This window comes from Pelodiscus sinensis, chromosome 2 (genome assembly GCF_049634645.1).
Source record: "Pelodiscus sinensis isolate JC-2024 chromosome 2, ASM4963464v1, whole genome shotgun sequence".
NCBI lineage: Eukaryota > Metazoa > Chordata > Testudines > Trionychidae > Pelodiscus > Pelodiscus sinensis.
The window spans coordinates 18,983,379-19,003,632 of NC_134712.1; the positions used below are offsets into that span (position 1 = coordinate 18,983,379).

At 44.7% G+C, this 20,254-nt stretch overlaps 3 protein-coding genes across 15 annotated transcripts in view; 2 read left to right on the forward strand and 1 right to left on the reverse strand.

The window, feature by feature from the left end:
• Window positions 1-3,297, forward strand: part of MTSS1 (MTSS I-BAR domain containing 1) — a 189,875-nt gene extending 186,578 nt beyond the window's left edge. For all 10 annotated transcript variants that reach the window (XM_075920153.1, XM_075920154.1, XM_006123574.4 and 7 more), the window contains one exon: window positions 393-3,297. In XM_075920153.1, the coding sequence (XP_075776268.1) occupies window positions 393-1,084 (692 nt within the window). In that variant the 3' untranslated portion in view covers window positions 1,085-3,297. The remainder of the gene's footprint in view (window positions 1-392) is intronic.
• A 7,130-nt stretch (window positions 3,298-10,427) lies between these two features.
• On the reverse strand, window positions 10,428-17,297 carry NDUFB9 (NADH:ubiquinone oxidoreductase subunit B9). Of its 2 annotated transcripts, none has more exons than XM_006123584.3 (4): window positions 17,159-17,297; window positions 14,696-14,888; window positions 12,344-12,457; window positions 10,428-10,692 (listed from the first exon to the last, which is right to left on the reverse strand). In XM_006123584.3, the coding sequence occupies exons 1-4, from the start codon at window positions 17,242-17,244 to the stop codon at window positions 10,558-10,560; spliced, it is 528 nt and encodes a 175-aa protein (XP_006123646.1). In that variant the 5' UTR covers window positions 17,245-17,297; the 3' UTR covers window positions 10,428-10,557. The 2 variants fall into 2 exon arrangements, with proteins under 2 accessions (XP_006123646.1, XP_025040716.1); XM_025184931.2 differs by lacking the exon at window positions 17,159-17,297 and adding an exon at window positions 16,433-16,767.
• The window catches only part of TATDN1 (TatD DNase domain containing 1), a 33,581-nt gene continuing 29,815 nt past the window's right edge, over window positions 16,489-20,254 (forward strand). The window contains exon 1 of one of the 3 annotated variants that reach the window (XM_025184930.2): window positions 16,489-16,559. Coding sequence is in view for 1 of the 3 variants with exons in the window: in XM_075920158.1 (XP_075776273.1) it covers window positions 17,356-17,377 (22 nt within the window). In the remaining 2 variants the exon portion in view is untranslated. Of the gene's footprint in view, window positions 16,560-17,098; window positions 17,233-17,310; window positions 17,378-20,254 lie in introns of those variants that run through there. The other 2 variants (XM_006123583.4, XM_075920158.1) reach the window with 2 other exon arrangements.

Genomic DNA, 20,254 nt, shown 5'->3' on the forward strand with positions numbered 1-20,254 from the left:
TGAGGACCATTCCAGCCTGGCTGGAGCAGCCCCCAATGCTCCTGCCTCCAACCCTGCACTTGGACTGGAGCTGCCGCTCCCGGCTTTCAGCCCCGCTAGAGCAGCCCGTCTGTGGAGTGCCACTGCCTGCCCTGTGGACAGGGGCTGCTGTAGACAAGAATAGCCCATCTATGGCAGGCCTCCTGCAGGGCTGGAGCAGCCCCACCCCACAGCAAGGAGCTGCTTCAGCCCCCTCTAGTTACCAGATAACCGGAACTGGTAAGCATTGCCAGTTTAGAGTGATGCTCACCAGTTAACCTTTCACATCCCTAATTGTTATACACTTACTTTAGCTTCACTAACCTGATTTAGCTATTTGCTCCAGCTTGTTTCTAACTGTCCTTTGACATCAGTTTCAGATTATGATTATTTCTCTGTGAGTGGCGATCAGGAAACAGAACAACAAGAATTTGACAAATCCTCAACCATTCCAAGAAACAGTGACATCAGCCAGTCCTACCGCAGAATGTTCCAGGCTAAGCGTCCTGCTTCTACTGCAGGCCTGCCAACAACACTTGGACCTGTAATAGTTACACCCGGTGTAGCAACCATCAGACGGACCCCTTCCACTAAACCTTCGGTCAGACGGGGTACCATAGGAGGGGGCCCTATTCCAATCAAAACTCCAGTGATTCCTGTCAAAACGCCAACTGTACCAGATGTACTGGGGGGGCTGCCAGGCACCCTGGGTGGGACAGAAGAATGTGCTGAACAGAGCCCTGAGTCTGAATCGGCAGGCGACAGTGGGCAAGGAGTCATCAGTATGCCCTCTTCTTTGTGGAGTGGGCAAGCATCCATCAACCCTCCACCACCAAGCCAGAAGCTGAATACCCCAGATGAGCAGAGACAAGCAGTCCCTGAAAGTGAGGGAGAAGAAAGGGATAGCTCAAGCACCCTTGCGCCCCCATGCCAGCCAAAGTGTGACCCAGGAGACCCATGTCTTGCGGATGCCCCACAAGGTGAAGACATGCTGAACGCCATTCGCCGTGGTGTCAAACTGAAGAAAACGACCACAAATGATCGCTCAGCACCTCGTATTTCATAGGCAGAATGCTGCCAGAGCGCTAGTCACTGAGAATGAACTGGGCTGAAACCTTATTAGTCTGTCCATTCCAATAAATAATCAAAAGATTTTGTAGAAAACTCAGTAATACGCAGTTTTAAGGGTACTATAAAGGGAAAATAAGATGAAAGTGCATAGTAATAGAAATTTTCACTAGCGTTTTAATTTGTAAATATCAGTGATTTTGTTTCTGCACATTTTTGATCAAGACCCCCTTTTAATTTTTTCTGAACGTGCCAAATCCCATTTAACTTTTGTATAACTCTTTGTAAAGTTTTAAATACGCAAAGGGGGATGGGGGGGGGGGGGGGGGAGTTAAGTAGTTAACTTTGGCGAAAAGATTACTGCTTTGGCTTTTTTGCAGGCTTTTGTAGAGTACCTTGTAATAGTGAAATTTAAAAGAAATGGTATTTCTGTGCATAAATGAAACAGTAAGGAATAGATCATCATTTTAAGTATAAGGATTTTTGTTGTTTGTTTGAAAAGCAGGAACAATTGATAATAAAAGCAATATAATGCAAGAAAGAAACCTGCAATTGGTAGAGTATTGGGGAATAATGTGGGGTGGGAAATGCCATCAATATAGCAGATGCTGTTGCACAAGAGTAGCCTAGTAGAATTAAGTGCTAGTAGCTTCACAGTAAGTGCATCCAAATAAGCCATATTGGATTGCAGTGTTTTTCTGTAGCGTGTTTAAAGACTTTAGTTTTTTCCCCCCACATTTCTCCTAGACCACACAGCTACAGCTTTCAGTCACATGCATGCCACTTTACCTGTGTAGGCTTAGATTTCCTCCATTACTTTCTTTTACTCATCCTTTCATTGAATACAAAACAAGTTCAAGAGGCTTAAGGCAGTTACAAATGTGAAAATGTTTTTAAAAAGTTTGCAGGGAGTTCTTAGATATATCAAAATGCCTTTTATTGACTGAGCCCAGCAGGCTGGGCACCTTGAAAAGCCCAAATATTTTAAGAACACACATAATGATTTGACCACACTCACCAGCTTAATATCTAGTAAATTGCAAATAAAATTCTTTCAATTCAGGGGCTTGTTTTTCTTATTGTCTTTTAAATGGTAGTTAATTGGCTTTTATTAAATACTGAAAAATAGGGGGTATGGGAGAAAGATTTGTATTTAATGTCTGAGACTATTCTGAGACTGACCACTCTGTTCTCTTTTTTTGTATTCTAAGTAATGTATTTTTGGAATGTAATTGGTAGAATTATAGATGGATTTTTTTTCTTAAAGGAAAACTTAGTTATGACTACAGTTCTCATCTCCTGAAGCCAGTAAAAATGTGCAGAACTTGGTGTGCTCCAAGTGTGCTACTGAAGCATTCTAAAACGGTGCAACCTGCCTATCTTCAATACAAAAAGTGAGAGATACCAGGCTTGTATGTTTGACTATTAAAACACAACAAATTAAATGCAAGGGGCTAGTTTCCACCAAACACTGCAGATTTCTGCTGGCTTTTATCTTGCCTACATAACCTCTTCTGCTTTACTACATAACTGCATTGGATGTGAGACTTCTTGTAACTGAATAGTCACTGTTCTATATAATATTTACACTGCTGTGGTTGCTTAACATTTTTATATTATGGCTTTAAAGCAAAAAGGCATGATTCTTAGAATATACAAAACCTTCCTATCTTTGAAAAACAAGCTCCTTATTACCGAATATAATAAACAGTAGTGCCTGTGGTGGAGCCCACCAATCTTGATAAAGTAGCGGATGCATTGTGCAAATGATGCTTGATGGTTTTTGCTTAAACAAAAACTGTTAGGAAATAATCTCAATAGTTAAAAGTGTTATTTAAACCTTTAAAATAAATGGATGTAACTGTACCGAAGTACAGCTTTTCACTTGTTTAGTTCTTAAACGTTAGTATACTCTCGGTAAATGTAATATAAAATGTTGCCAAATTCAATGTAGAAAGAATGTGACAAAACACTTTGGATAGTTCTATTGTTTGTGTTTTTGCATATTGTAAAAGCAGTGTCACAGCTAAAAAATAAAAAGTTTCTAATGGTAAATTATTGTGGTTTAGTTGCTAGTTTGTACTGAGAGTTGACCTCTCCTTGTGTGGTTTTTTGTTCTAAACTGGTATAAATAATTGCTGTAACTGTGTCTCCCTTCTACATTGTAATGATTGCTTCAGCCTACATTATAAATAAAGAACTGAAGGAAAATGTGTTTTTCAATTCTTAAGAACAGATTCTATCCTTCCAGGGCTTTGGATGTAAATGTTTTTCTTTAATTCCTTTTTAAAAATGTAAAACAAAGACCATGCAAATAATACCTGTACTCCAAACATCTAATTGATGAATATAGGTAATAGGGATGTAAAAGCCTGGTTAATGGAGTTAGTTAAATATGAGGTTAAATGATAGGTTAACTAGTTAACCAACTAAGCAGGATCTCACCATTCCAGCTCCCCAGGCTGGGGCTGACTGGCAACCCTAGTTGCCAGCTACCAGGGCTGGACCAGCCCTCTGCCTGCAGCAGGTTATGGGGCAGAGGGCTGCTTGGGAACCATTAACTGTTACCTGGTAAAGGTGATGCTTACTGGTTAACCCAGGAGTGGGCAATAATTTTAGATGAGGTGGCTACTTCAGAAATTCAGGAGGCCTCAGGTGAAAGGGGCAGGGCCAGGACACTTCCATGCTTCCCTACCCAAAAACCCTGATTGGCCTGGGGGTGCAGGGAGCACATGAAGTACTTGTCCCTGCCCCTCCCCACAGAGAACCACCAGCTGTTCTGAATAGCTGGCAGTTCCTTCTAGGCACACATGGCCCTGGCAGTGGAGGAGATTTTACACGCTCCCCTGGCAGGGCATCTGCCAGCCTGACCAACCTGCTTGGCAGGCCATCCCTGGGTTAACCAGTTAGTCATTCACATCTCTAGTAAGTAAACAAGCTTAGAATAATGACTTGGAGACTAGATTTTTGGTCATTTGTTTTTTTTCCTGGGACATTTGCAGAGGGGAGTCTGATGTTAAAGGAGAAAGATACATTTTACAGCACTCCAAGATAAAATGTCCTAAGTGATAAAACAATTATATTTCCCTGCCCCCTCCTACACTTTTATTTGAAGTTTTTTGTTTCCTGGTCACTACTGTGATTTCTGTATCTTTTCTTGGTGCACATCAGTTATCCTTGTGCCTTAGGAACAAGATTATTCTGTTGATGCTGCTTGGAAAACATGTCTTATAGGGATAGCTCCAAGGAGTGTGCTCTATGTAGTTTCACATTAAGAAGTGACTTGATCAGGATGTAAGTACAGGTTGAATTTCATTGGTCCAGCACCCTGGAGACCGGAGTAGTCCTGGATGAGGAAATTTGCCAGACCAGGGAAGGTCTCCTCCCAACTGCTAACTCAAGCCCGGTTACCAGGCTGGCGCACACAGGCTGCCTTTGCTCTGCCACTGCAGCCAAGCTGCTGAGGCCCTGACTCCACTACATCAGCCTCACCTTTTGCAGGGCTCCCAGCTGCTGGCCCTTCTGCCCTGGGGCTCTCTTGTCCAGCAAGATCATGAATGTTGCTGAATGAGAGTCCTGGTTCAGGGAGGTGCAATCTGTACTTACATGGGGAACAAAGCATTGACAATACTTTTTTTTTTTTAAATATACCTCTAGGGCTTTTCAGTCTACCAGAAAAAGGTGTAACATCATCCACTGACTAGAAATTAAAGACTAGTAGCAAGGAGCTTTAAATAAACTACAGTCGTACATCATTGGAATAACTTACCAAAAGCCTTGGTGGATTCTCCATCACTGGCCACTTTAAAATCAATATTGGGTGTTTTTCTAAAAGACCTGCTGTAATTAGCACAGGAATAAATTCATCTTAAATGGGAATGGGCTGGAGCACCTTCCCCTGGTGGTGTCTTGCCAGGACAGAGCAGCCCACTGCTTGCAGTGGGCAGGGGTGCTCCAGCCCTCACCTGTTAACCATAAACAGTAAGGTGTGCTGGAATGTGTGTCAGACCCCTGATTGGAAAGACAAGCCCCCTGTTCTGTGAAAGATGAGTTATCTTCTGGAGGACAGGCCCTAGAAAAGCTAAAAAGCATATGACCTTAAGATGTACTTATCTGCATATGAGTTAAGCAGTGCCAGTGATTAAAGTGTAAATGAGGCTCTGTGGTCCACTGGATAAAGTCTGGTGCAGGAATCAGAAGACGCAGCTTCTGGAGAACCCAAATCTACAGCTGGAAGTTAAAGCTTCATGCAGTCATATTAGAAATACCACTTTATCAGTTAGTCTGGTTACCCTTTGGAACAAACTAGTAAAGGAAGAGGTAGATCCCACATCTCTTAATCTTCAAGACTGGAGGCTTTTCTGGAAAATATGCTTTAGTCAAACTATTATAGGACTCATTGCCCTTCATGCTCACTGGCATATACGGCAGTAACAAGGGTCCTCCATTTGTCTGTCTGGGGCCAGCCTCATACATGTCACTGGGAGGCCATCACACACAGTTGAGAAGGAATTCTTTGTTGCTGTTTCTGTAACACAAGCTTTTTCCTAGGTTAGGGTTGTTAGCCCTGAGCCAAACCCCCAATTTTGGACGATCAGTGTGCATGCTTAGTCTGGCTCCTCCTCCCTTGACCTTTCCGGCTTGGCTGAATCTATCAGGAGCACTAAGCTCCCACCGGCATAGCTCCTGGGATCATAAGAACATGCAAGCTGCCCCGCCCTGACAAGGCGCATGCACACTGGGCAGATTATAGGACCTAATACTGGGATATATGGGGGAAATTATGGCCTGTGATACAGAAGGGATTGGACAAGATGGTCATGTCTGGCCTTAACATCTATGAATGGCTGGAGATTAGAGAAATAAAGTGAGTGGGATATCATCTTGACACACATTCAACTATACTGCATACAGCTGTGGAGATAACATTTCAGTTCATTGGTAAAGTACTAAATGAAGAGTTAAATTGAATTCTCACGTGTTTGTTGCTTTCACACAAGCTTCATTTTTGTGTGCTCTGTTAGCACAAAGAGCATGGTGTCTAGTCTGCAATATGAAAATAGAATACAATAGCAACCAGTTTTATTCTCCTCTCTCATCTTCTGTACCCTAGTTAGAACTCTAATAAAAGTCACCAGCCTAGCTGTGAACAAGAGGAGCTATACTAGAAGCTAAGTATTTTCCAACAGACTACAACAACATAGCAAGGTGAGGGCTTCAGCATGGCTATCTACACTACAGATTTTTTTCAGAAAAATGGCTGTTTTTCCAAAAACGCTTCACTTACGTTCACACTGCAATCACATTTAAAAAAAAAAAAGAGGGTTTTCTGACATTGGTAAACCTCTTTCTATGAGGAAGAAGCCTTTGTCTGAAAGAGCCCTTTCAAAAAAATGCATTTGTGGGCAGGGAAGAGGGAGTTTTCAAAAGAGGAGGAAAGAGGAAAAAGCACAGGTGCCCTGGTGGCCACTCCATCCATAGTAATCACAGCTTAAATGCAAGATAGCGTCCATTCAGTGTGGAAAAAGGTTTTTCAGAAGATCTCTTCCGAAAGAAGCCTACAATCTAGACATAGCCCATAACTCATCTGGTACCTAGAATGGAGCTGAACTGGCACAAAGATTCTTCACCAAAGGGGAACCAGCTACTTGAATTAAAACCCTTCTATTATAGCAAAAATATGCAATGAGAATTGACTGCTTACTTTTCCTCTATGCTACCTCTCTCAAGACTGAAATACCCCCCCCCCCCATCCTCCTAGACCACTTTGATTAGAATACCTTCAGCACCTGCTATAAAGCTGGCCTACCTTCGGTGCTTTCCCATAGACAGAGGGGTTTTTTGATGACGGGAGTCAGAGAAAGCATAGTAAGAGCAAAAGGTCCTCTGTTCACAACCAGATCTGCACCAAGACAGAGCTAAAACTGTTTGGGAAAGAAAGCCAGTTACAAGAACTCCGTTTACAGAATCAGAGCCAGAAGAGACCTCAGGAGGTCATCAAGTCCAGCCCCCTACCCAAGGCAGCACCAATCCCAACTAAGAATCTATAAGCCCAGTAGGCTTTGTGTACTTGGTGCTTCTGATAAGGTGAAATATGGTAGCAAAGACTGACAGCAACATAGCAAGCAAGCCTTAAGCACCTTGGAATAGAAATTCAGTAGGACCTGGCTAAAGGGTATAAATGAAGTATAAAAGCAGGTTTGAGAAGCTGGAAAAAAACCCCGCAAGATTACTCAGCCCTTCAGACTGCTACACTAGCCTGCAATTGTTCCAGTTCTCATTGTGGTCAGTAACCTGAACTCATGCGTCATCTCCCTTCCCCTCCCCCTTTGCTCTGAGCAGTCTTGATGCCTAGAGGCTCCAACACTAATGCTACATTAACTCCTCCACCCCATACACAGCTCTGATAGCTAATATTTGGTGCCAGTTACTATTCCATGAGGGTAGCCTGATGTTCTAGCCAGTGAGCCTGTTCTCTCAATTCCTGCACAAGTGAGTTTCTGCAGGATAGCCCTGTCATGGGATCACACACATTTCTGGAATACATGCAAGGATGATAAAGCTGCTCTTTCCATTTTTCTTTCATGAATGCTGACTTGCCTACCATTTCATTCAGCACAGCAGTGGCTTTCATTCAGGCAACACCCCCAACTTTTAATGGCTCACTGTCTCAGCATGCAGACTCCAACAGACAGTGTACAGTCATCTATTCAAACTAACACAAGCACTAATTATCCCCCAACATTTTTCCTTCTCTCAAGTGGACAACTGGTGATCTGAGATCCCCACCAAGGATGTCATATAATTGGCATTAGCTTCCAGTTGGAGGGGAACGCTTTGCCCTTACAGAGCATTTCTGCAGAGATACAGAGATTCTTGGGATTCTCACAAGGGTATCTTCCTTACTCTATTCCTTTTCCATTTGTTATGTGTTCACAAAAGAGATAAGATAGTACACCCCACGGAGGCAACTACTCTTAGAAATGAGTACCGGTAATTAGAATTTATACAGTTTGTTTTCTCAGCTTCAACAGTTTGTCCAGAGCCTTCGTGAGGAAGTCAGTTCTCTAAATATGCCCACCTGCTGGCACTGCATCATGATGCTAGAGGGGATGAAGTGAAAAAAGACTTTGCTTGACAAATGAGGAATCCCTCAGTTATACTAAATCACAGAGTATCATGGGCCAGGTTCAGAGAAGCAAAACTGATACCTTGCGTACAGATAATGCGATATAAGCACATAACTTACATCTTGCATTTGCATTACCTTAATTTCATTAAGGAACATTTATCTTAATGAATGCAACAGCATCCAGGTCGGCCTGCTGACTAACATATCTACACTGTTTATCTTAAACAAGTCATTCTTTTCCCCCCAATGCTTGAAACTAGGACTTCCAGCAAAGGAGACTGCTGTATCAAACCATATACCATTAAAATAGTTCTCTGCAGTTTGGTTGTTTTAAAAAAAAATTACTAGGGGGTGCACCCCTTACTCATCACACTTGCCAATCCCTCCCCCTTGCCTCCCCAGAGCTCTGGTGAGGCTGCATGATTTCTGCCCCTCCCTCCCCCATCAGGGAGGGGCAAGGGAAGGCCACATGGCTCCTCCCCTCCCCAACCCTCTCGCGAGCACTGGGGAGGGACGCAGAGTGATATATTGACATCACTCTGTCGTCCCGCAGGAAAAAGTGTTTTATATATAGAGATAGTCCGTTTAATCAAATTAGTAGAAGGCTCACAAGCAAGCAGTACACTGGGAAACAAAAATACTACAACTAGTTTGCTAGAGATGCAATCATAGTTTGCAGTACAACATAAAATTGTTGATATCCACGTGCATTTTTGGACAAGTACTTACATTTTAGTATGTTCGGTCTTGCCTAAGTGCAGTGTCTTAAAGCAAAAACAGCAAAGGAAAGAGGGAAGAGCTTGTAACCTTTGTTTCACTGCTTAGAGCAGGGGTGGGCAAGAAGCTGCCAGCAGGCTGGATCTGGCCTACAGCCACCTCGCCAGAACCCTTAGGCAGGGAACAGCTCACGCTTTAAAAAAAGCCAGCTGCTCTCTGTTCCTGATGGCTACGAAGGGAGGAGGGAGACTTCTCATGCTATTCCCACCCCCCAGCAAAATCTCTTAACTGCCACTGGCCAATCTCTCAGTTTCCGGCCAACAGGAGCTGAGAAATTTTGCTGGGGGCAGGGGTAGCGGAGAGAGCCTTCTCCCTCGCTCGCCCCCCCCCAGCCCCCAATCTCCCTCATGCCTGGAGTGGAGCCACATGGAGCAGCCAATCTGCCTCAGGTGTCTGCTGGCAAGTGCCTCCCGGCCAGAGCCTACCTCTGGCACTCCAGCCCCTCCCTTCCCCAACCCTCTGCCCCTCCCTGCACATTCCCAAACCCCCTTCCCAGATTTGGCACCCCAGATCACAATCCCCTCCTACCCTAGGTCACATCCCAAAACCCTGCACTAGGTCACAACGGCCTCTTTCACCCATACCACCTACCAGACCCCATTCTCCCTCTTGTACCCAAGCTTCATCCCAGACCCTGGAATTCCTCCATCAATATCCTGGAAGAGTGCAGCTCTTGATCACTTTCCAAAATCTTGGAGTGCCCCCCCCCCCCCCCCCCCATTAAAAATTTTTTTTGCCCACCCCTGGCTTAGAGGAAGCCTGCTCATCTTTTTCTGTCTTTCACCTTTAAAATTCAGATCCTGCCCATCTAGGAGGAGACAAATGAGAGAGTTAATGCAAATGATAACAGAAGGTACAAGTGAAAGTTCAGCTATTAAGGACAGGGATTTCACATCAGAATTTGGCATCTATATAATTCCAACAATAAAAGCCTCATTCTGCCATCCTGATACCTCAATCATCCTCTAATCAAACTAAAGGCGGCCAGAAATTAACATTTCAAAAGAATTAACATTTTACAGGAAGATGTCATGAAGACAGATACCGAGTATCCAACTAAAACGTTGTAGAACCTCATCTTTACAGACACCAGAGGTTAACAACAGAACATTCAGCCACATACCTCATTTGGAACCAGAGACACAGCAGCAGAGAACTGGGGAAAAAATTAAATACAGTACAGTACCTTTAAACGTAAATTATTTAAAAAAAAAGGGGGGGGTTGCATTTTTCTTTTGCATAGTAAATTTTCAAAACTGTATTCAGTCAATGTTCAGCTGTAAACATTTGAAATAACCATAACATTTTGTTCAGTTACAAATATTTCGGAATTATGAATAACCACCATTCCCAAGGTGTTTGTAACTCAGAGAATCTACTGTATAATAGGTATTTTTGATGACTTAGAGTTAAGGCAGCACATCACCAAATCCCCTCTTAGATATAGTCATTTATTTTACTTAGCTTTATTGTGCATTAAGTACAGTAGTGCATTTAACTGACATTCCTACTGCTTGTCAAGAACAAACTGCTTGAGTAATTCAGGTGTTCATGAACGGACTTTAAAAGGACCCCTGTTCTCGGGGTCTAGTTACATACTGCCACCACAGAGGTGGCAGATGCCCTTCTTTGCGAGCTGGAGGCAAAGCTTCATTCACAGGACCATCAGGTGGAGTTTCAGCCTCTAGCTGCTTAACCTAAAACATAAGGAAATAAACTTCAACCAGTATACTTAAGTCTTGAATCTTTGCTCATTTCTTTTGATATTGTGCTATGGTCTCATATATAGGCTCTTATTTCACAACTATAACCAAATGGAGCACTGACTTCATGAACATGATAGAAGGAATTGTATTTCTGTTAGCTCTGTTAGGTTGACTGCACTCTGTAGTAATCATTTGCTATTTCAGTTACAGATCTTCTGATCTTACAATAGTTTAAGTTAAATATTATTGACAATGCAATATTATTTTAAATGGGAACTTATTCCATTATTTGTTACTGTTAATAGGTTTGCAAAACAGAAGGAGCATACTTATCAACAGGGCTTGACAAACAGCAGCGAAACCAACTCGCCAGCCTTGCACTGCACATGCGCAAGACCCGCATTGTGCATGCATGCGCCATCGGTGAACAGAGTGACCAGCTGAAATCTACCCATCACGGGCGAGTAGATTCAGAGATTTGTCAAGCCCTGCTTATCAGAGACCCAAACCAGCACCCCTGGAATCAATAGGTGACTCTCCATTGACTTTAATGGACTTGTACTAATGCCCTTTCAGGATAAAATCTTTTAAAACATGAAATAAGCTCTATATTAGAGTCAAAAGCCTCAGCTCACATTAGCTATTATTTGGAGTTGATAATTTTTGAAGTTAAGAATATAACAATTACTATTAACATAAGTTTCACCACCACTATGTAACTGCATAGCCATAAATCCAAGAAATCCATTCCATTTGCTTAAACATTAATGTTTGGGGAAAGTTCACGATAATTAGCATTTTTTTCTCCTGATGAAAACTAAATGAAAATTGGCTCAAGTGTGTCAATATGCTTTTAAGAGTTCAGAACAATGAGTTTCTCAAAAGCACATACCTATTTCTCCAGAGCTTCTATCAGCAAAAGGTATATTATAATAAATAGTTATGATCTGTCCCATTTTGAAATTTATAACTTTGGCATGTCTGGACTACATTTTCCTTTTGAAAGATATGCAAATTCAGTGCAAATTTGCATATCTTCTTCCAATCATTTTTTCGAAAGGTTTTTTTCAAAAAAGCAAGCAGTCTAGATGAGGTTTTTAAAAAACGCCTTTTTCGAAAGAACGCTGTAAACCTCATTTTTTGAGGAAGAAGGGTTTTCGAAAAAGGGTTCCTCCCCCCCTGCCCCCCAAGAGAACCATGTTTAGACTGCTTGTTTTCAAAAAAAAAAAAAACACACCTCTTTCGAAAAAGCAATCGGAAGATATGCAAACTTGGTGCAAATTTGCATATCTTCTTTCGAAAAAACCCGTAGTCTAAACGTGCCCTTAGTGTGCCACAACAGAATGAGGCAGCTCAGGCTATAACTGCAGCTTAAACTCTGAAATGTTCCTTTAGAGTCCTTATGAAATTGTGCCATTAAAATATCTGCATATGGAAAGTTGTCAGTATTATACTCAGCAGACAACTTACTGGAAAGGTCTAATTAAGAGATTCAGAGAAATGTAAATATCATGACTAAATTAAGTAATCACTTTTAAAGAGTTTCTAGGCACCCAGTTGGAGTCCAGAATACATTGTTAACTTCTTTAAAGCATGAAGTCATACACTAACTGGCTTTCACACCCATTGAAGTAGTACTGACCTCTTTTCCCCAGCTTTCTAACTGCAGCTTTTTCCATTGCTCTCTTTTGGAGAAGTAATCAGGATACATTGCCTTCTCAGAAGGATGCCATAAATCCAAACACCATTCAGGAACCTGTCAAAAATCCAGGCACTAGATATGAGAAACTACAAACTACACAGCAACACTGCCTAGGCAATCAAATCAATGTACTATAAGTAAGGGCCCATAAAGCAAAGCAGTTCGTAATACTCAACTCTTATGTAGTATTTTTCATCAGTACAGCTCCATGTACTTAAAAATACTGACATCCTTCGTAAAACGCCATTTCACAGAAAGGGAAATGGCAGCACAGTGAGGTTAAGTGAACATAGCAGGCCAATAGCAGAGCTGGAAATAGAACCCAGGCCTTCTGATTTACAGTCCAATGTGCTGTTCATTAGGCCATTTAGTTTCATTTTTACTCTTGAAACAAATGTGAATAGCTTATATTTGGAGTTAAGTTACAGAGGAGGTACAATTTAAAAACTCATGTCCTCCTAAATTTGTGGTTTAGTTGCCAGCATTTGTGGTGCAAACCACAGGAAATGATGAAGGCAAAGAATTCTAACATGGTGCTCCAACTTTCAGTTTACTCCTGCTTGTCTGCAATGGTTTGGTGTAGTTCAGCAATCATATATCCAGAAGATTATAGTATAGGTTGAACGTCTCTTGTCCGGGACTCTGGTTCAGCAACATCCATGGTCTGGCAGGACTACAGATGACCAGAGAGCCCCAGCAGAAGAGGTTGAGTGTGACAACCAATCCGGTCAGCAGCAGCCTGCAGGACCAATAAACTGGGAGCAAAGAGTCCTAAGAGCAGGGATCACGGAACCCTGGAAGCAGCTGCTATCCCACATGGATCCAGGGGCAGTAGAACCCGGCAGGAGGGCTGGAAAAGACCAAGCCTCCATGTACTCCCGGGGCAGCAGCCAAAGGTGCCAGGGCAGGGAGGTTCAACCTCTACAATTTTAACTCTGAAGTGATGTTTGGTCAAGACAGGGTAGTGCATCTGGATTAAAAGATGGGTGCATCTTCTTGCACTCCAAGTAGGATTCACAAAATCCCTCCCATCAGAAAAAGAAAAATCGTAGTCCCAAGTACTATATCTGTCCCAGACCACAAGAAAGTTGTTATATGGTACAAGTTCCTGTTGTAACATTTTCCTTCTCTGTTGTAGGATGAAAGATGCATATCAAGTGCAGAAAAGCAATGAAACTATGAATTGCACAACACAAAAAAAGAGAGTATCAGAGGGGTAGCCATGTTAGTTAGTTGCACAAAAAAAGAGAAATGCACTTCTCTAATCCCTTTGACTTAGATGTCTTTGAACCTATCATTCAATAAGTTCTCAAATAAGTGTTATTTCAAGTTGGTGTCCCTCTAAAAAGCATTTTTGCTGCTATTTGTTGCCATCAGTTACAATGCAAAGTACTTTAATCTCAATGACAATTTAATTTTCTTCCAGGAAATAAAACTAAGAAAATAGGCTTTGAAAAACTGCAAATGCATCACACTGACCAGTGAAGATAAAGTAGCTGTTGAACCATTATGGAGACATTAGTGGATCCATTCTAAGCTAAACAGTTCTTTTGCACAAGCAAACAGTGTATGTTCAGTTTGAAGCCGTGTACGCTGATACTTTAAAAAAAACAAAAAAAAAAAACAGAATTTTGGGAAAAGTAGATCAGCTATTTAAGTTGTGGTTCTTACAGCTACGAAGATGGAAAATGCACATTTTAAGTCTCTAGACATAAGAAATTCAGATGCCTTGTACAGGCCATCCTTGCTATAAGTCCAAGATACAGTCCAAAAAAAAAAAAAAAAAAAAAAAAAAAAAAAAAAAAAAAAGCATCTTCAAGCAATAGGGGACGAAGTAGCAAAAGTTCTCCAAGAGGAATTTAAAAAAAAAAAAAAAAAAAATGGTTAAAAAGGTAATCATGTAACCATTAGGATTTTTAACAGTTACATGTGCTGTAAGCTCTGCAGTATAAAGCTTATACTGCAAGCCCACAGCACAGCTGACTCCCCGGGAGCTGGGTGGCAGCAAGTATTAGCCAGGAGCCAGCTTACAGTTCAACATGCTAGCCACATGTGGCTATTTGGCCCGTTGAGTGTAGCTAGTTCACTACAGCAGTAACCACTACAGTGACTACTGCTTCAGAACTGGTTGGATTTCACAGTTTAGTCAGTTACACTCTTACATCAATATCCTCCACCAGCAAAAGAGCAAGACTTTATAAACAGTGCTTGACATTCCCATCCTCCACTCCCAACAGAACAGGAGACAACTTAGATGAATAACATTGGTCAAATATTTCAAAACACACCTACCTTGTAACAGTCATATCTCTCATAAGATGTGCCTCCAGGAGAATCAGGGAAGATGTAAGGTTGAGGATGCTGGCATACCCAAAATTCTTCCTCAGCAGCTCTCAGCAGTTTTGTTGCTTTCACCATATCCTTCTCATTTTTGTGTTCGTCAAATCGTTCTCTCATCAAACAGGCATAGAATCGAAACTTGTCCCTATAGATACAAAATATTAGGGCTGTTTTCTAGTATGGGAATATTAAAAGTTTCCTCACTGCAGACTAAAAGATTTGCCCTTGATCTTTTGAGAATTCATTACCACTATCAGGGATGGAAGAGTCTCCCTGGGCCATCTTGTAATTAGATGTCTACAGCAGGTTCTCCTCGCATACTGTCTACTCTGTAATGAGTGGTCCTTGATCTAGGTAAGCCCTTTCTGCAGTCCTACCCTTCCAGGTACTGTCTAATCTGGTTCTCAAACATTATTCCATTTGACTCCCTTCCAGCAACAAATTACTACATGACCCTAGGAGGTGGAACTGAAGACCAAGCCTGCTGGAGCCTGGTCACCACAGGCTGAGGCCAAGGCTAAAGTTTAAAGACTTCTTTACTGGGAGGCATGTAAACGTAGCAGGGGTGTCATTTTAACACATTTTGTTATTTAGTTGCCACTATAAAGGGCCATTATCTTGCACCTGACCTCTACAACATCTTTTCCCTCCCTGGGCTTGACTGCAAACTGACCTTCTCAATTTAATTGACAATTCTGATGCTAAATTTTCTTGGCTCACCTCTTACCAGGTCATTAGACTAACCTAACCCCTGCACTCCATTCTCGTATCAAACAATGGTTCTTGTTATCCTAATGGTTACATGTTACCTTTAATGTCTTCTCAGTTTGCTCTGCTTTAGCACTTTGAGAGACTGCCTATGGACAAGTTTCTCACTTAAATGGTCTGCATTCTCCCATGCTGCCCCTTACGCAAGGGACAAAATTGTGACTATCACCATTTCTTATTTTTGTGTTATATTCCCAACCCCAATCCTTTGTGTGTGCTCCTGGGTTTTGGGGGGGGGGGGGGTTTAGACCACATGCCTTCTGGGGCAGAGACAGTCTCTTTCTCCATATCTGTATTACAGAGGGCAAAATGGGGCCACGAGTTTGATAGATTTTTGGCCTACTGGAACATAGAAGTTTATTAGTAACACTACAGTAATACAAAAATAATTCAAATAGATTAAGACCAGAAGGGACTGTTATGTTAACTAATCTTCTGTATAACACAGGCCATGGAACTTCATCCAGTAATTTCTGCAGCAATTCGGCTATAACAGATCTTTAAAAAAAAAAAATATTGAGTACTGATGTGAAGATCACAAAGTGATGGAAAATCCACCATACCTAATATTCCATGAGGTAGTGCAGGGCTACTCAATTTTGGAAGCCCCTGGGGCCACGATAATACTCCCAGCACATGCAGAAGGCCACAGCATAAGTGTGGTTGCATAGACATAGAAGCTATTTGATTATATAGTTGTTTCACACTGACAGGCATGAATACAAAGATTAAGGCAAGACTACACAACATGCAGGCCCCATTTAAATCAGTTCTGCTGATATTAATAAAATGCAACATTTACTTGATTTCCACCCACATGACAGCGCTTATAATGAGCAATGGCAGTGCAGGAATTTAACTGCTAAAACGCATATCAACAGAAGACCATTATATTGACTACTTTTTTGTTTTGGCTCCCACCTGGTGGTCACCTGTTGAGCCTTGCATAAAGTCAAACCGCGCCATGGGCCCAAACCATCAGGCCACGGGCAGTGTGTTGATTAGCCCTGATGTAGCGGATAGAACGCTGAAGTGGAATCCAAGAGAGGTGGGTTCTATGTCTGGCTGGGTCACTGATCTGCTGGGTGACTTAGGGCAGGTAAATCCGATCAAGTCTCTGTTGCTCAGTTTCCCCCCTGTGTTAAATGGGGAGCACGACACCAAACTGCCTTCACAAGGCTCTCGGAAAGCTCTGGACCACAAGGGCGAGCTCAGAGCTAAGGATCAACAGGAGGCGCTGCCGTTTTAGATGACATTTCTGACGCCAAAAAATAGTTTAACACCCCCCCCCCCTCAACGGAACAAAAGAGACCTCGGCACACGGGCGGGGCCAGCGAGCGCTCAGACGGGCGGATCGGTCTCGTTTCGAGGCCACCGCTTTGCAAGGAAGCAGGAGCGCGCGACAGCCCCTCACACCGACCCCCACCCGGCCGTTCGTTACTGGCCGTTACTGGCGCCGCGGACGTCACGTGCGGGGGCCAGACGGCGACCTCCATGCTCACGAGCCCCACACCTGCCGGAGAGAAAGGGGGGGGGGTTTCCTCAGGAGCTGCGCGGGGCGGGCAATGGGAAGCAGCAGAAGTTCAAGCCCGAATGGCCGCGCGCAGCGTTGAGGTTCGTAGGGGCCCGGGATCGCCCCGCGCTCACCGTCGGACACACCACGACTCGAGGTGGCGTATGGCCCGCTTATAGAGCCGCAGCACCTTCTGCTGGTGCGACAGGTACGCCGCCATCTTGGGCTTCGCCCTTCACCAAGGGGGCGCGCGGGGCCGCCGGGAAGAGGGAGGAGCCGGGTGCTTCCTTCCGCCGGCGCGGGACGGAGAGACCGCGGAGCTACCGCCGCCATGAGCCGCTTTAAGTTCATCGGTGAGGGGGCGGCGCGCGTCGGGCGTCCCTGGGTGGCGGGGAACGTGGCCCCGCGCAGAGCGCTCCGGTGTGTGGGCGCCCCCCCTCCCCCATGGGGCGCGGGAGGGGTCTGCCCCTCCCCCAGGCGCGAGCTCGGGAGCGTCTCTCTTGCACGCTGGGCAGAAGCGGGGCCCAGTCAAAGCTGGTTCCTCCCTCGCCGTGTCTCTGTGCCCCCCGGGATCACTTCAGCTTCAGGGTAGGAAGTCTCAGAGGGCTGGCTGCGGTGACTTTAAAAACAACGAGTAGTCCCCTGGCACCTTAGAGGCTGAGGGTTGTTGAAAAAACATATGCTGTAAACCAGTGGCCTCCACGCTTTGTACACCCAAGATCGCTTTTTAAATGACAGAACAAGCCAAAATCTACCGCCCCTTCCTTGAAGCCCCGCCCTCTCTATTCTCCTCCTCTCCATCACTTGCTATCCCCAACCCTTATACTGCTGCTTTTTTTTTTTTTTAATTCTTCTATAGGAAGAGGTTTTTCCAACATTTGGCCTGTCTAGACTGGACCAAATGTCAGCAAAACCCCTTCTTTTGGAAGCCCCCTTATTCTCGTGGAAAGAGGAATATAGGGGTGACCGAAAGAGCATGTTTGCTCTTCCACTTAAAAAAGCAGAAGAACAAACGCATCCCTGGATGCAGAAGAGTTTAAGTGGGTCTGGCCCACGAAAGCTCATCATCTAATAAACCATCTTGTTAGTCTTTAAAGTGCTACATTGTCCTGCATTTTGAAAAACTCTGGGCTCTATCTACATTGGCACCCTTTTCCGTAAAAGGGATGCTAATGAGACACTTCGGAATTGCAAATGCCGCGGGGGATTTAAATATCACCCGCGGCGTTTGCATTAACATGGCTGCCGCTTTTTTCCGGCTCGGGGTTTTGCCGGAGAAAAGCGCCAGTCTAGACGGGATCTTGCGGAAAATAAACCCTTTTCCGGAAGATCTCTTATTCCTACTTGAAAGTAGGAATAAGGGATCTTCCGGAAAAGGGTTTATTTTCCGTAAGATTCCATCTAGACTGGCGCTTTTCTCCGGCAAAACCCCGAGCCGGAAAAAAGCAGCAGCCATGTTCATGCAAATGCCGCGTGGGATATTTAAATCCCCGCGGCATTTGCAATTCCGAAGTGTCTCATTAGCATCCCTTTTACGGAAAAGGGTGCCGATGTAGACACAGCCCTGCAGTCTAGCTGTACCCTCGCTGGGTTGAGACAGGATGTGTAGTATCTGGGGTAGGAATGAGGGATTTGGGTGTGGGAAGGGGTGAGAGGTGCAAGCTCTGGGAGGAAATCTGGATGCAGGAGGAGGAGGAGAAGGGGACACTGGCTCGGGAAAGGGGGCTCTAGGCCGGGGAGTGTTGGGGTCAGATGTAGGGTTGGGGTACTAAGCAAGCCACAGGCTTGTGGATGTGAGGGTTCAGGAATTTGGGTTGGGGTATGTGAGGGGCTCAGGGCAGAGTGTTCCAATGTATGATAGGCTCAGATTTAGGGTCTGGGGGAAAGGGGAGTGTGTGAGTGTTATGGTGCAGTGGCCAGATGGGGGCTTGGCCCCAATTGGGGGTTTGTTGGCCAGGCTTCATTTTTAAATAAAATACTATGTCAAACACAAAATGTTTCAGCATTGTCTTCATGTATGAGAAGGGCAGGGAACCTGTTTTGAGTCAGGGGTCACTGACCCACAGAAAAGTCAGTTGAGGCCACACAAGTGAGATGCAAAAAAAAAAAACCTCCTACCCCGAGCCTCACTAATGTGGCCTCAACTATGATGGTGGGAGCAGGGGACATGGTACTGGGGAAGAGTACTAGTGGGTGCTGGGGCAGGGCACAGGATGCCAGTTGGGGCAGGGTTCTGCGGCTGGGGGCAGGGGAGAGGAAACAGGATGCCTGGAGGGCAGAGGACACGTTTCTGCAGCAGGGGGCAGGGTGCTAGTGGGTGCAGAGAGTCCCCTGCACCGGCCTCCTTCCAGGATTCTTTTCCCCTCCCCCATTGGCATCCTGTTGCACACTCCCTCTGGGCCGGACTCCCCCTTCACGCGGAGTAGGGAAGCCCACGCACATGCCCCCTCAGGGCCGAACCCCCCCCCTTGGAGGAAGGAAGCCCCGTCATGCGCCTCCGCCGAGCTTGCTTCCCCCCCTCCCGCGGAGCAGGGAAGCCCGCACATATACCCCCTCCGGGCCAACTCCCCCTCTCGCGGAACAGGAAAGCCCCCGTCGCACCCCCCTCCAGGCACGACTCCCCTCTCCTGTGGAGCAGGGAAGCTTGCGCATGTGCCCCCTCTGGGCCCGACTCCCCCTTCGTGCAGAGACAGGAAGTCCCAGCGCGCGCCTCGGGGGACTCACCCGGTAAGTTCCCGGCATGCCACTGACTTGGGGAAAGGAAGCAGCCTGCGCATTTCCGGAACCCCCGGAAGTGACGCACAGCTACAGGACTTCCGTGCACCCCGCGGGAAGCTGCCACTACCTCCATTGTTGCTCGAGGTAGGTAGTGGGGCTTCTTGGGGGTGGGGCGAAATGGGGGACCCGGAACGCCTCGCAATCTACTGGTTGGTGACCATGGCTGTAAACTATCCCTTTATCACTGTGGTAGTTGGTGCCTCTCAAAACCATCATGTGCACATGATAGATCTGTTTCTCCAGGTCTTACTTCCAGTACCTACAGGCTGTGTCTAGACTGCATCCCTTTTCCGTAAAAGGGATGCAAATTAGACACATCGCAATTGCAAATGAAGAGGGGATTTAAATCCCCCCCGCTTCATTTGCATAAACATGGCTGCTGCTTTTTTCCGGCTCAGAGCTTTGCCTCTTAAAATAAGGAATAAGGGATCTTTCGGAAAAGGCTTTATTTT

Bases quoted from the DNA above. Each gene is read 5' to 3' on its own strand.
- NDUFB9 (XM_006123584.3), bottom strand. From the start codon at position 17,244: ATGGCGGCGTACCTGTCGCACCAGCAGAAGGTGCTGCGGCTCTATAAG. The intron at 14,889-17,158 runs GTGAGCGCGGGG...TTGTATCTATAG, and splicing joins GAGTCGTGGTGTGTCCGACG to GGACAAGTTTCGATTCTATG. The intron at 10,693-12,343 runs GTCAGTACTACT...CTTATGTTTTAG, and splicing joins TAGAAAGCTGGGGAAAAGAG to GTTAAGCAGCTAGAGGCTGA.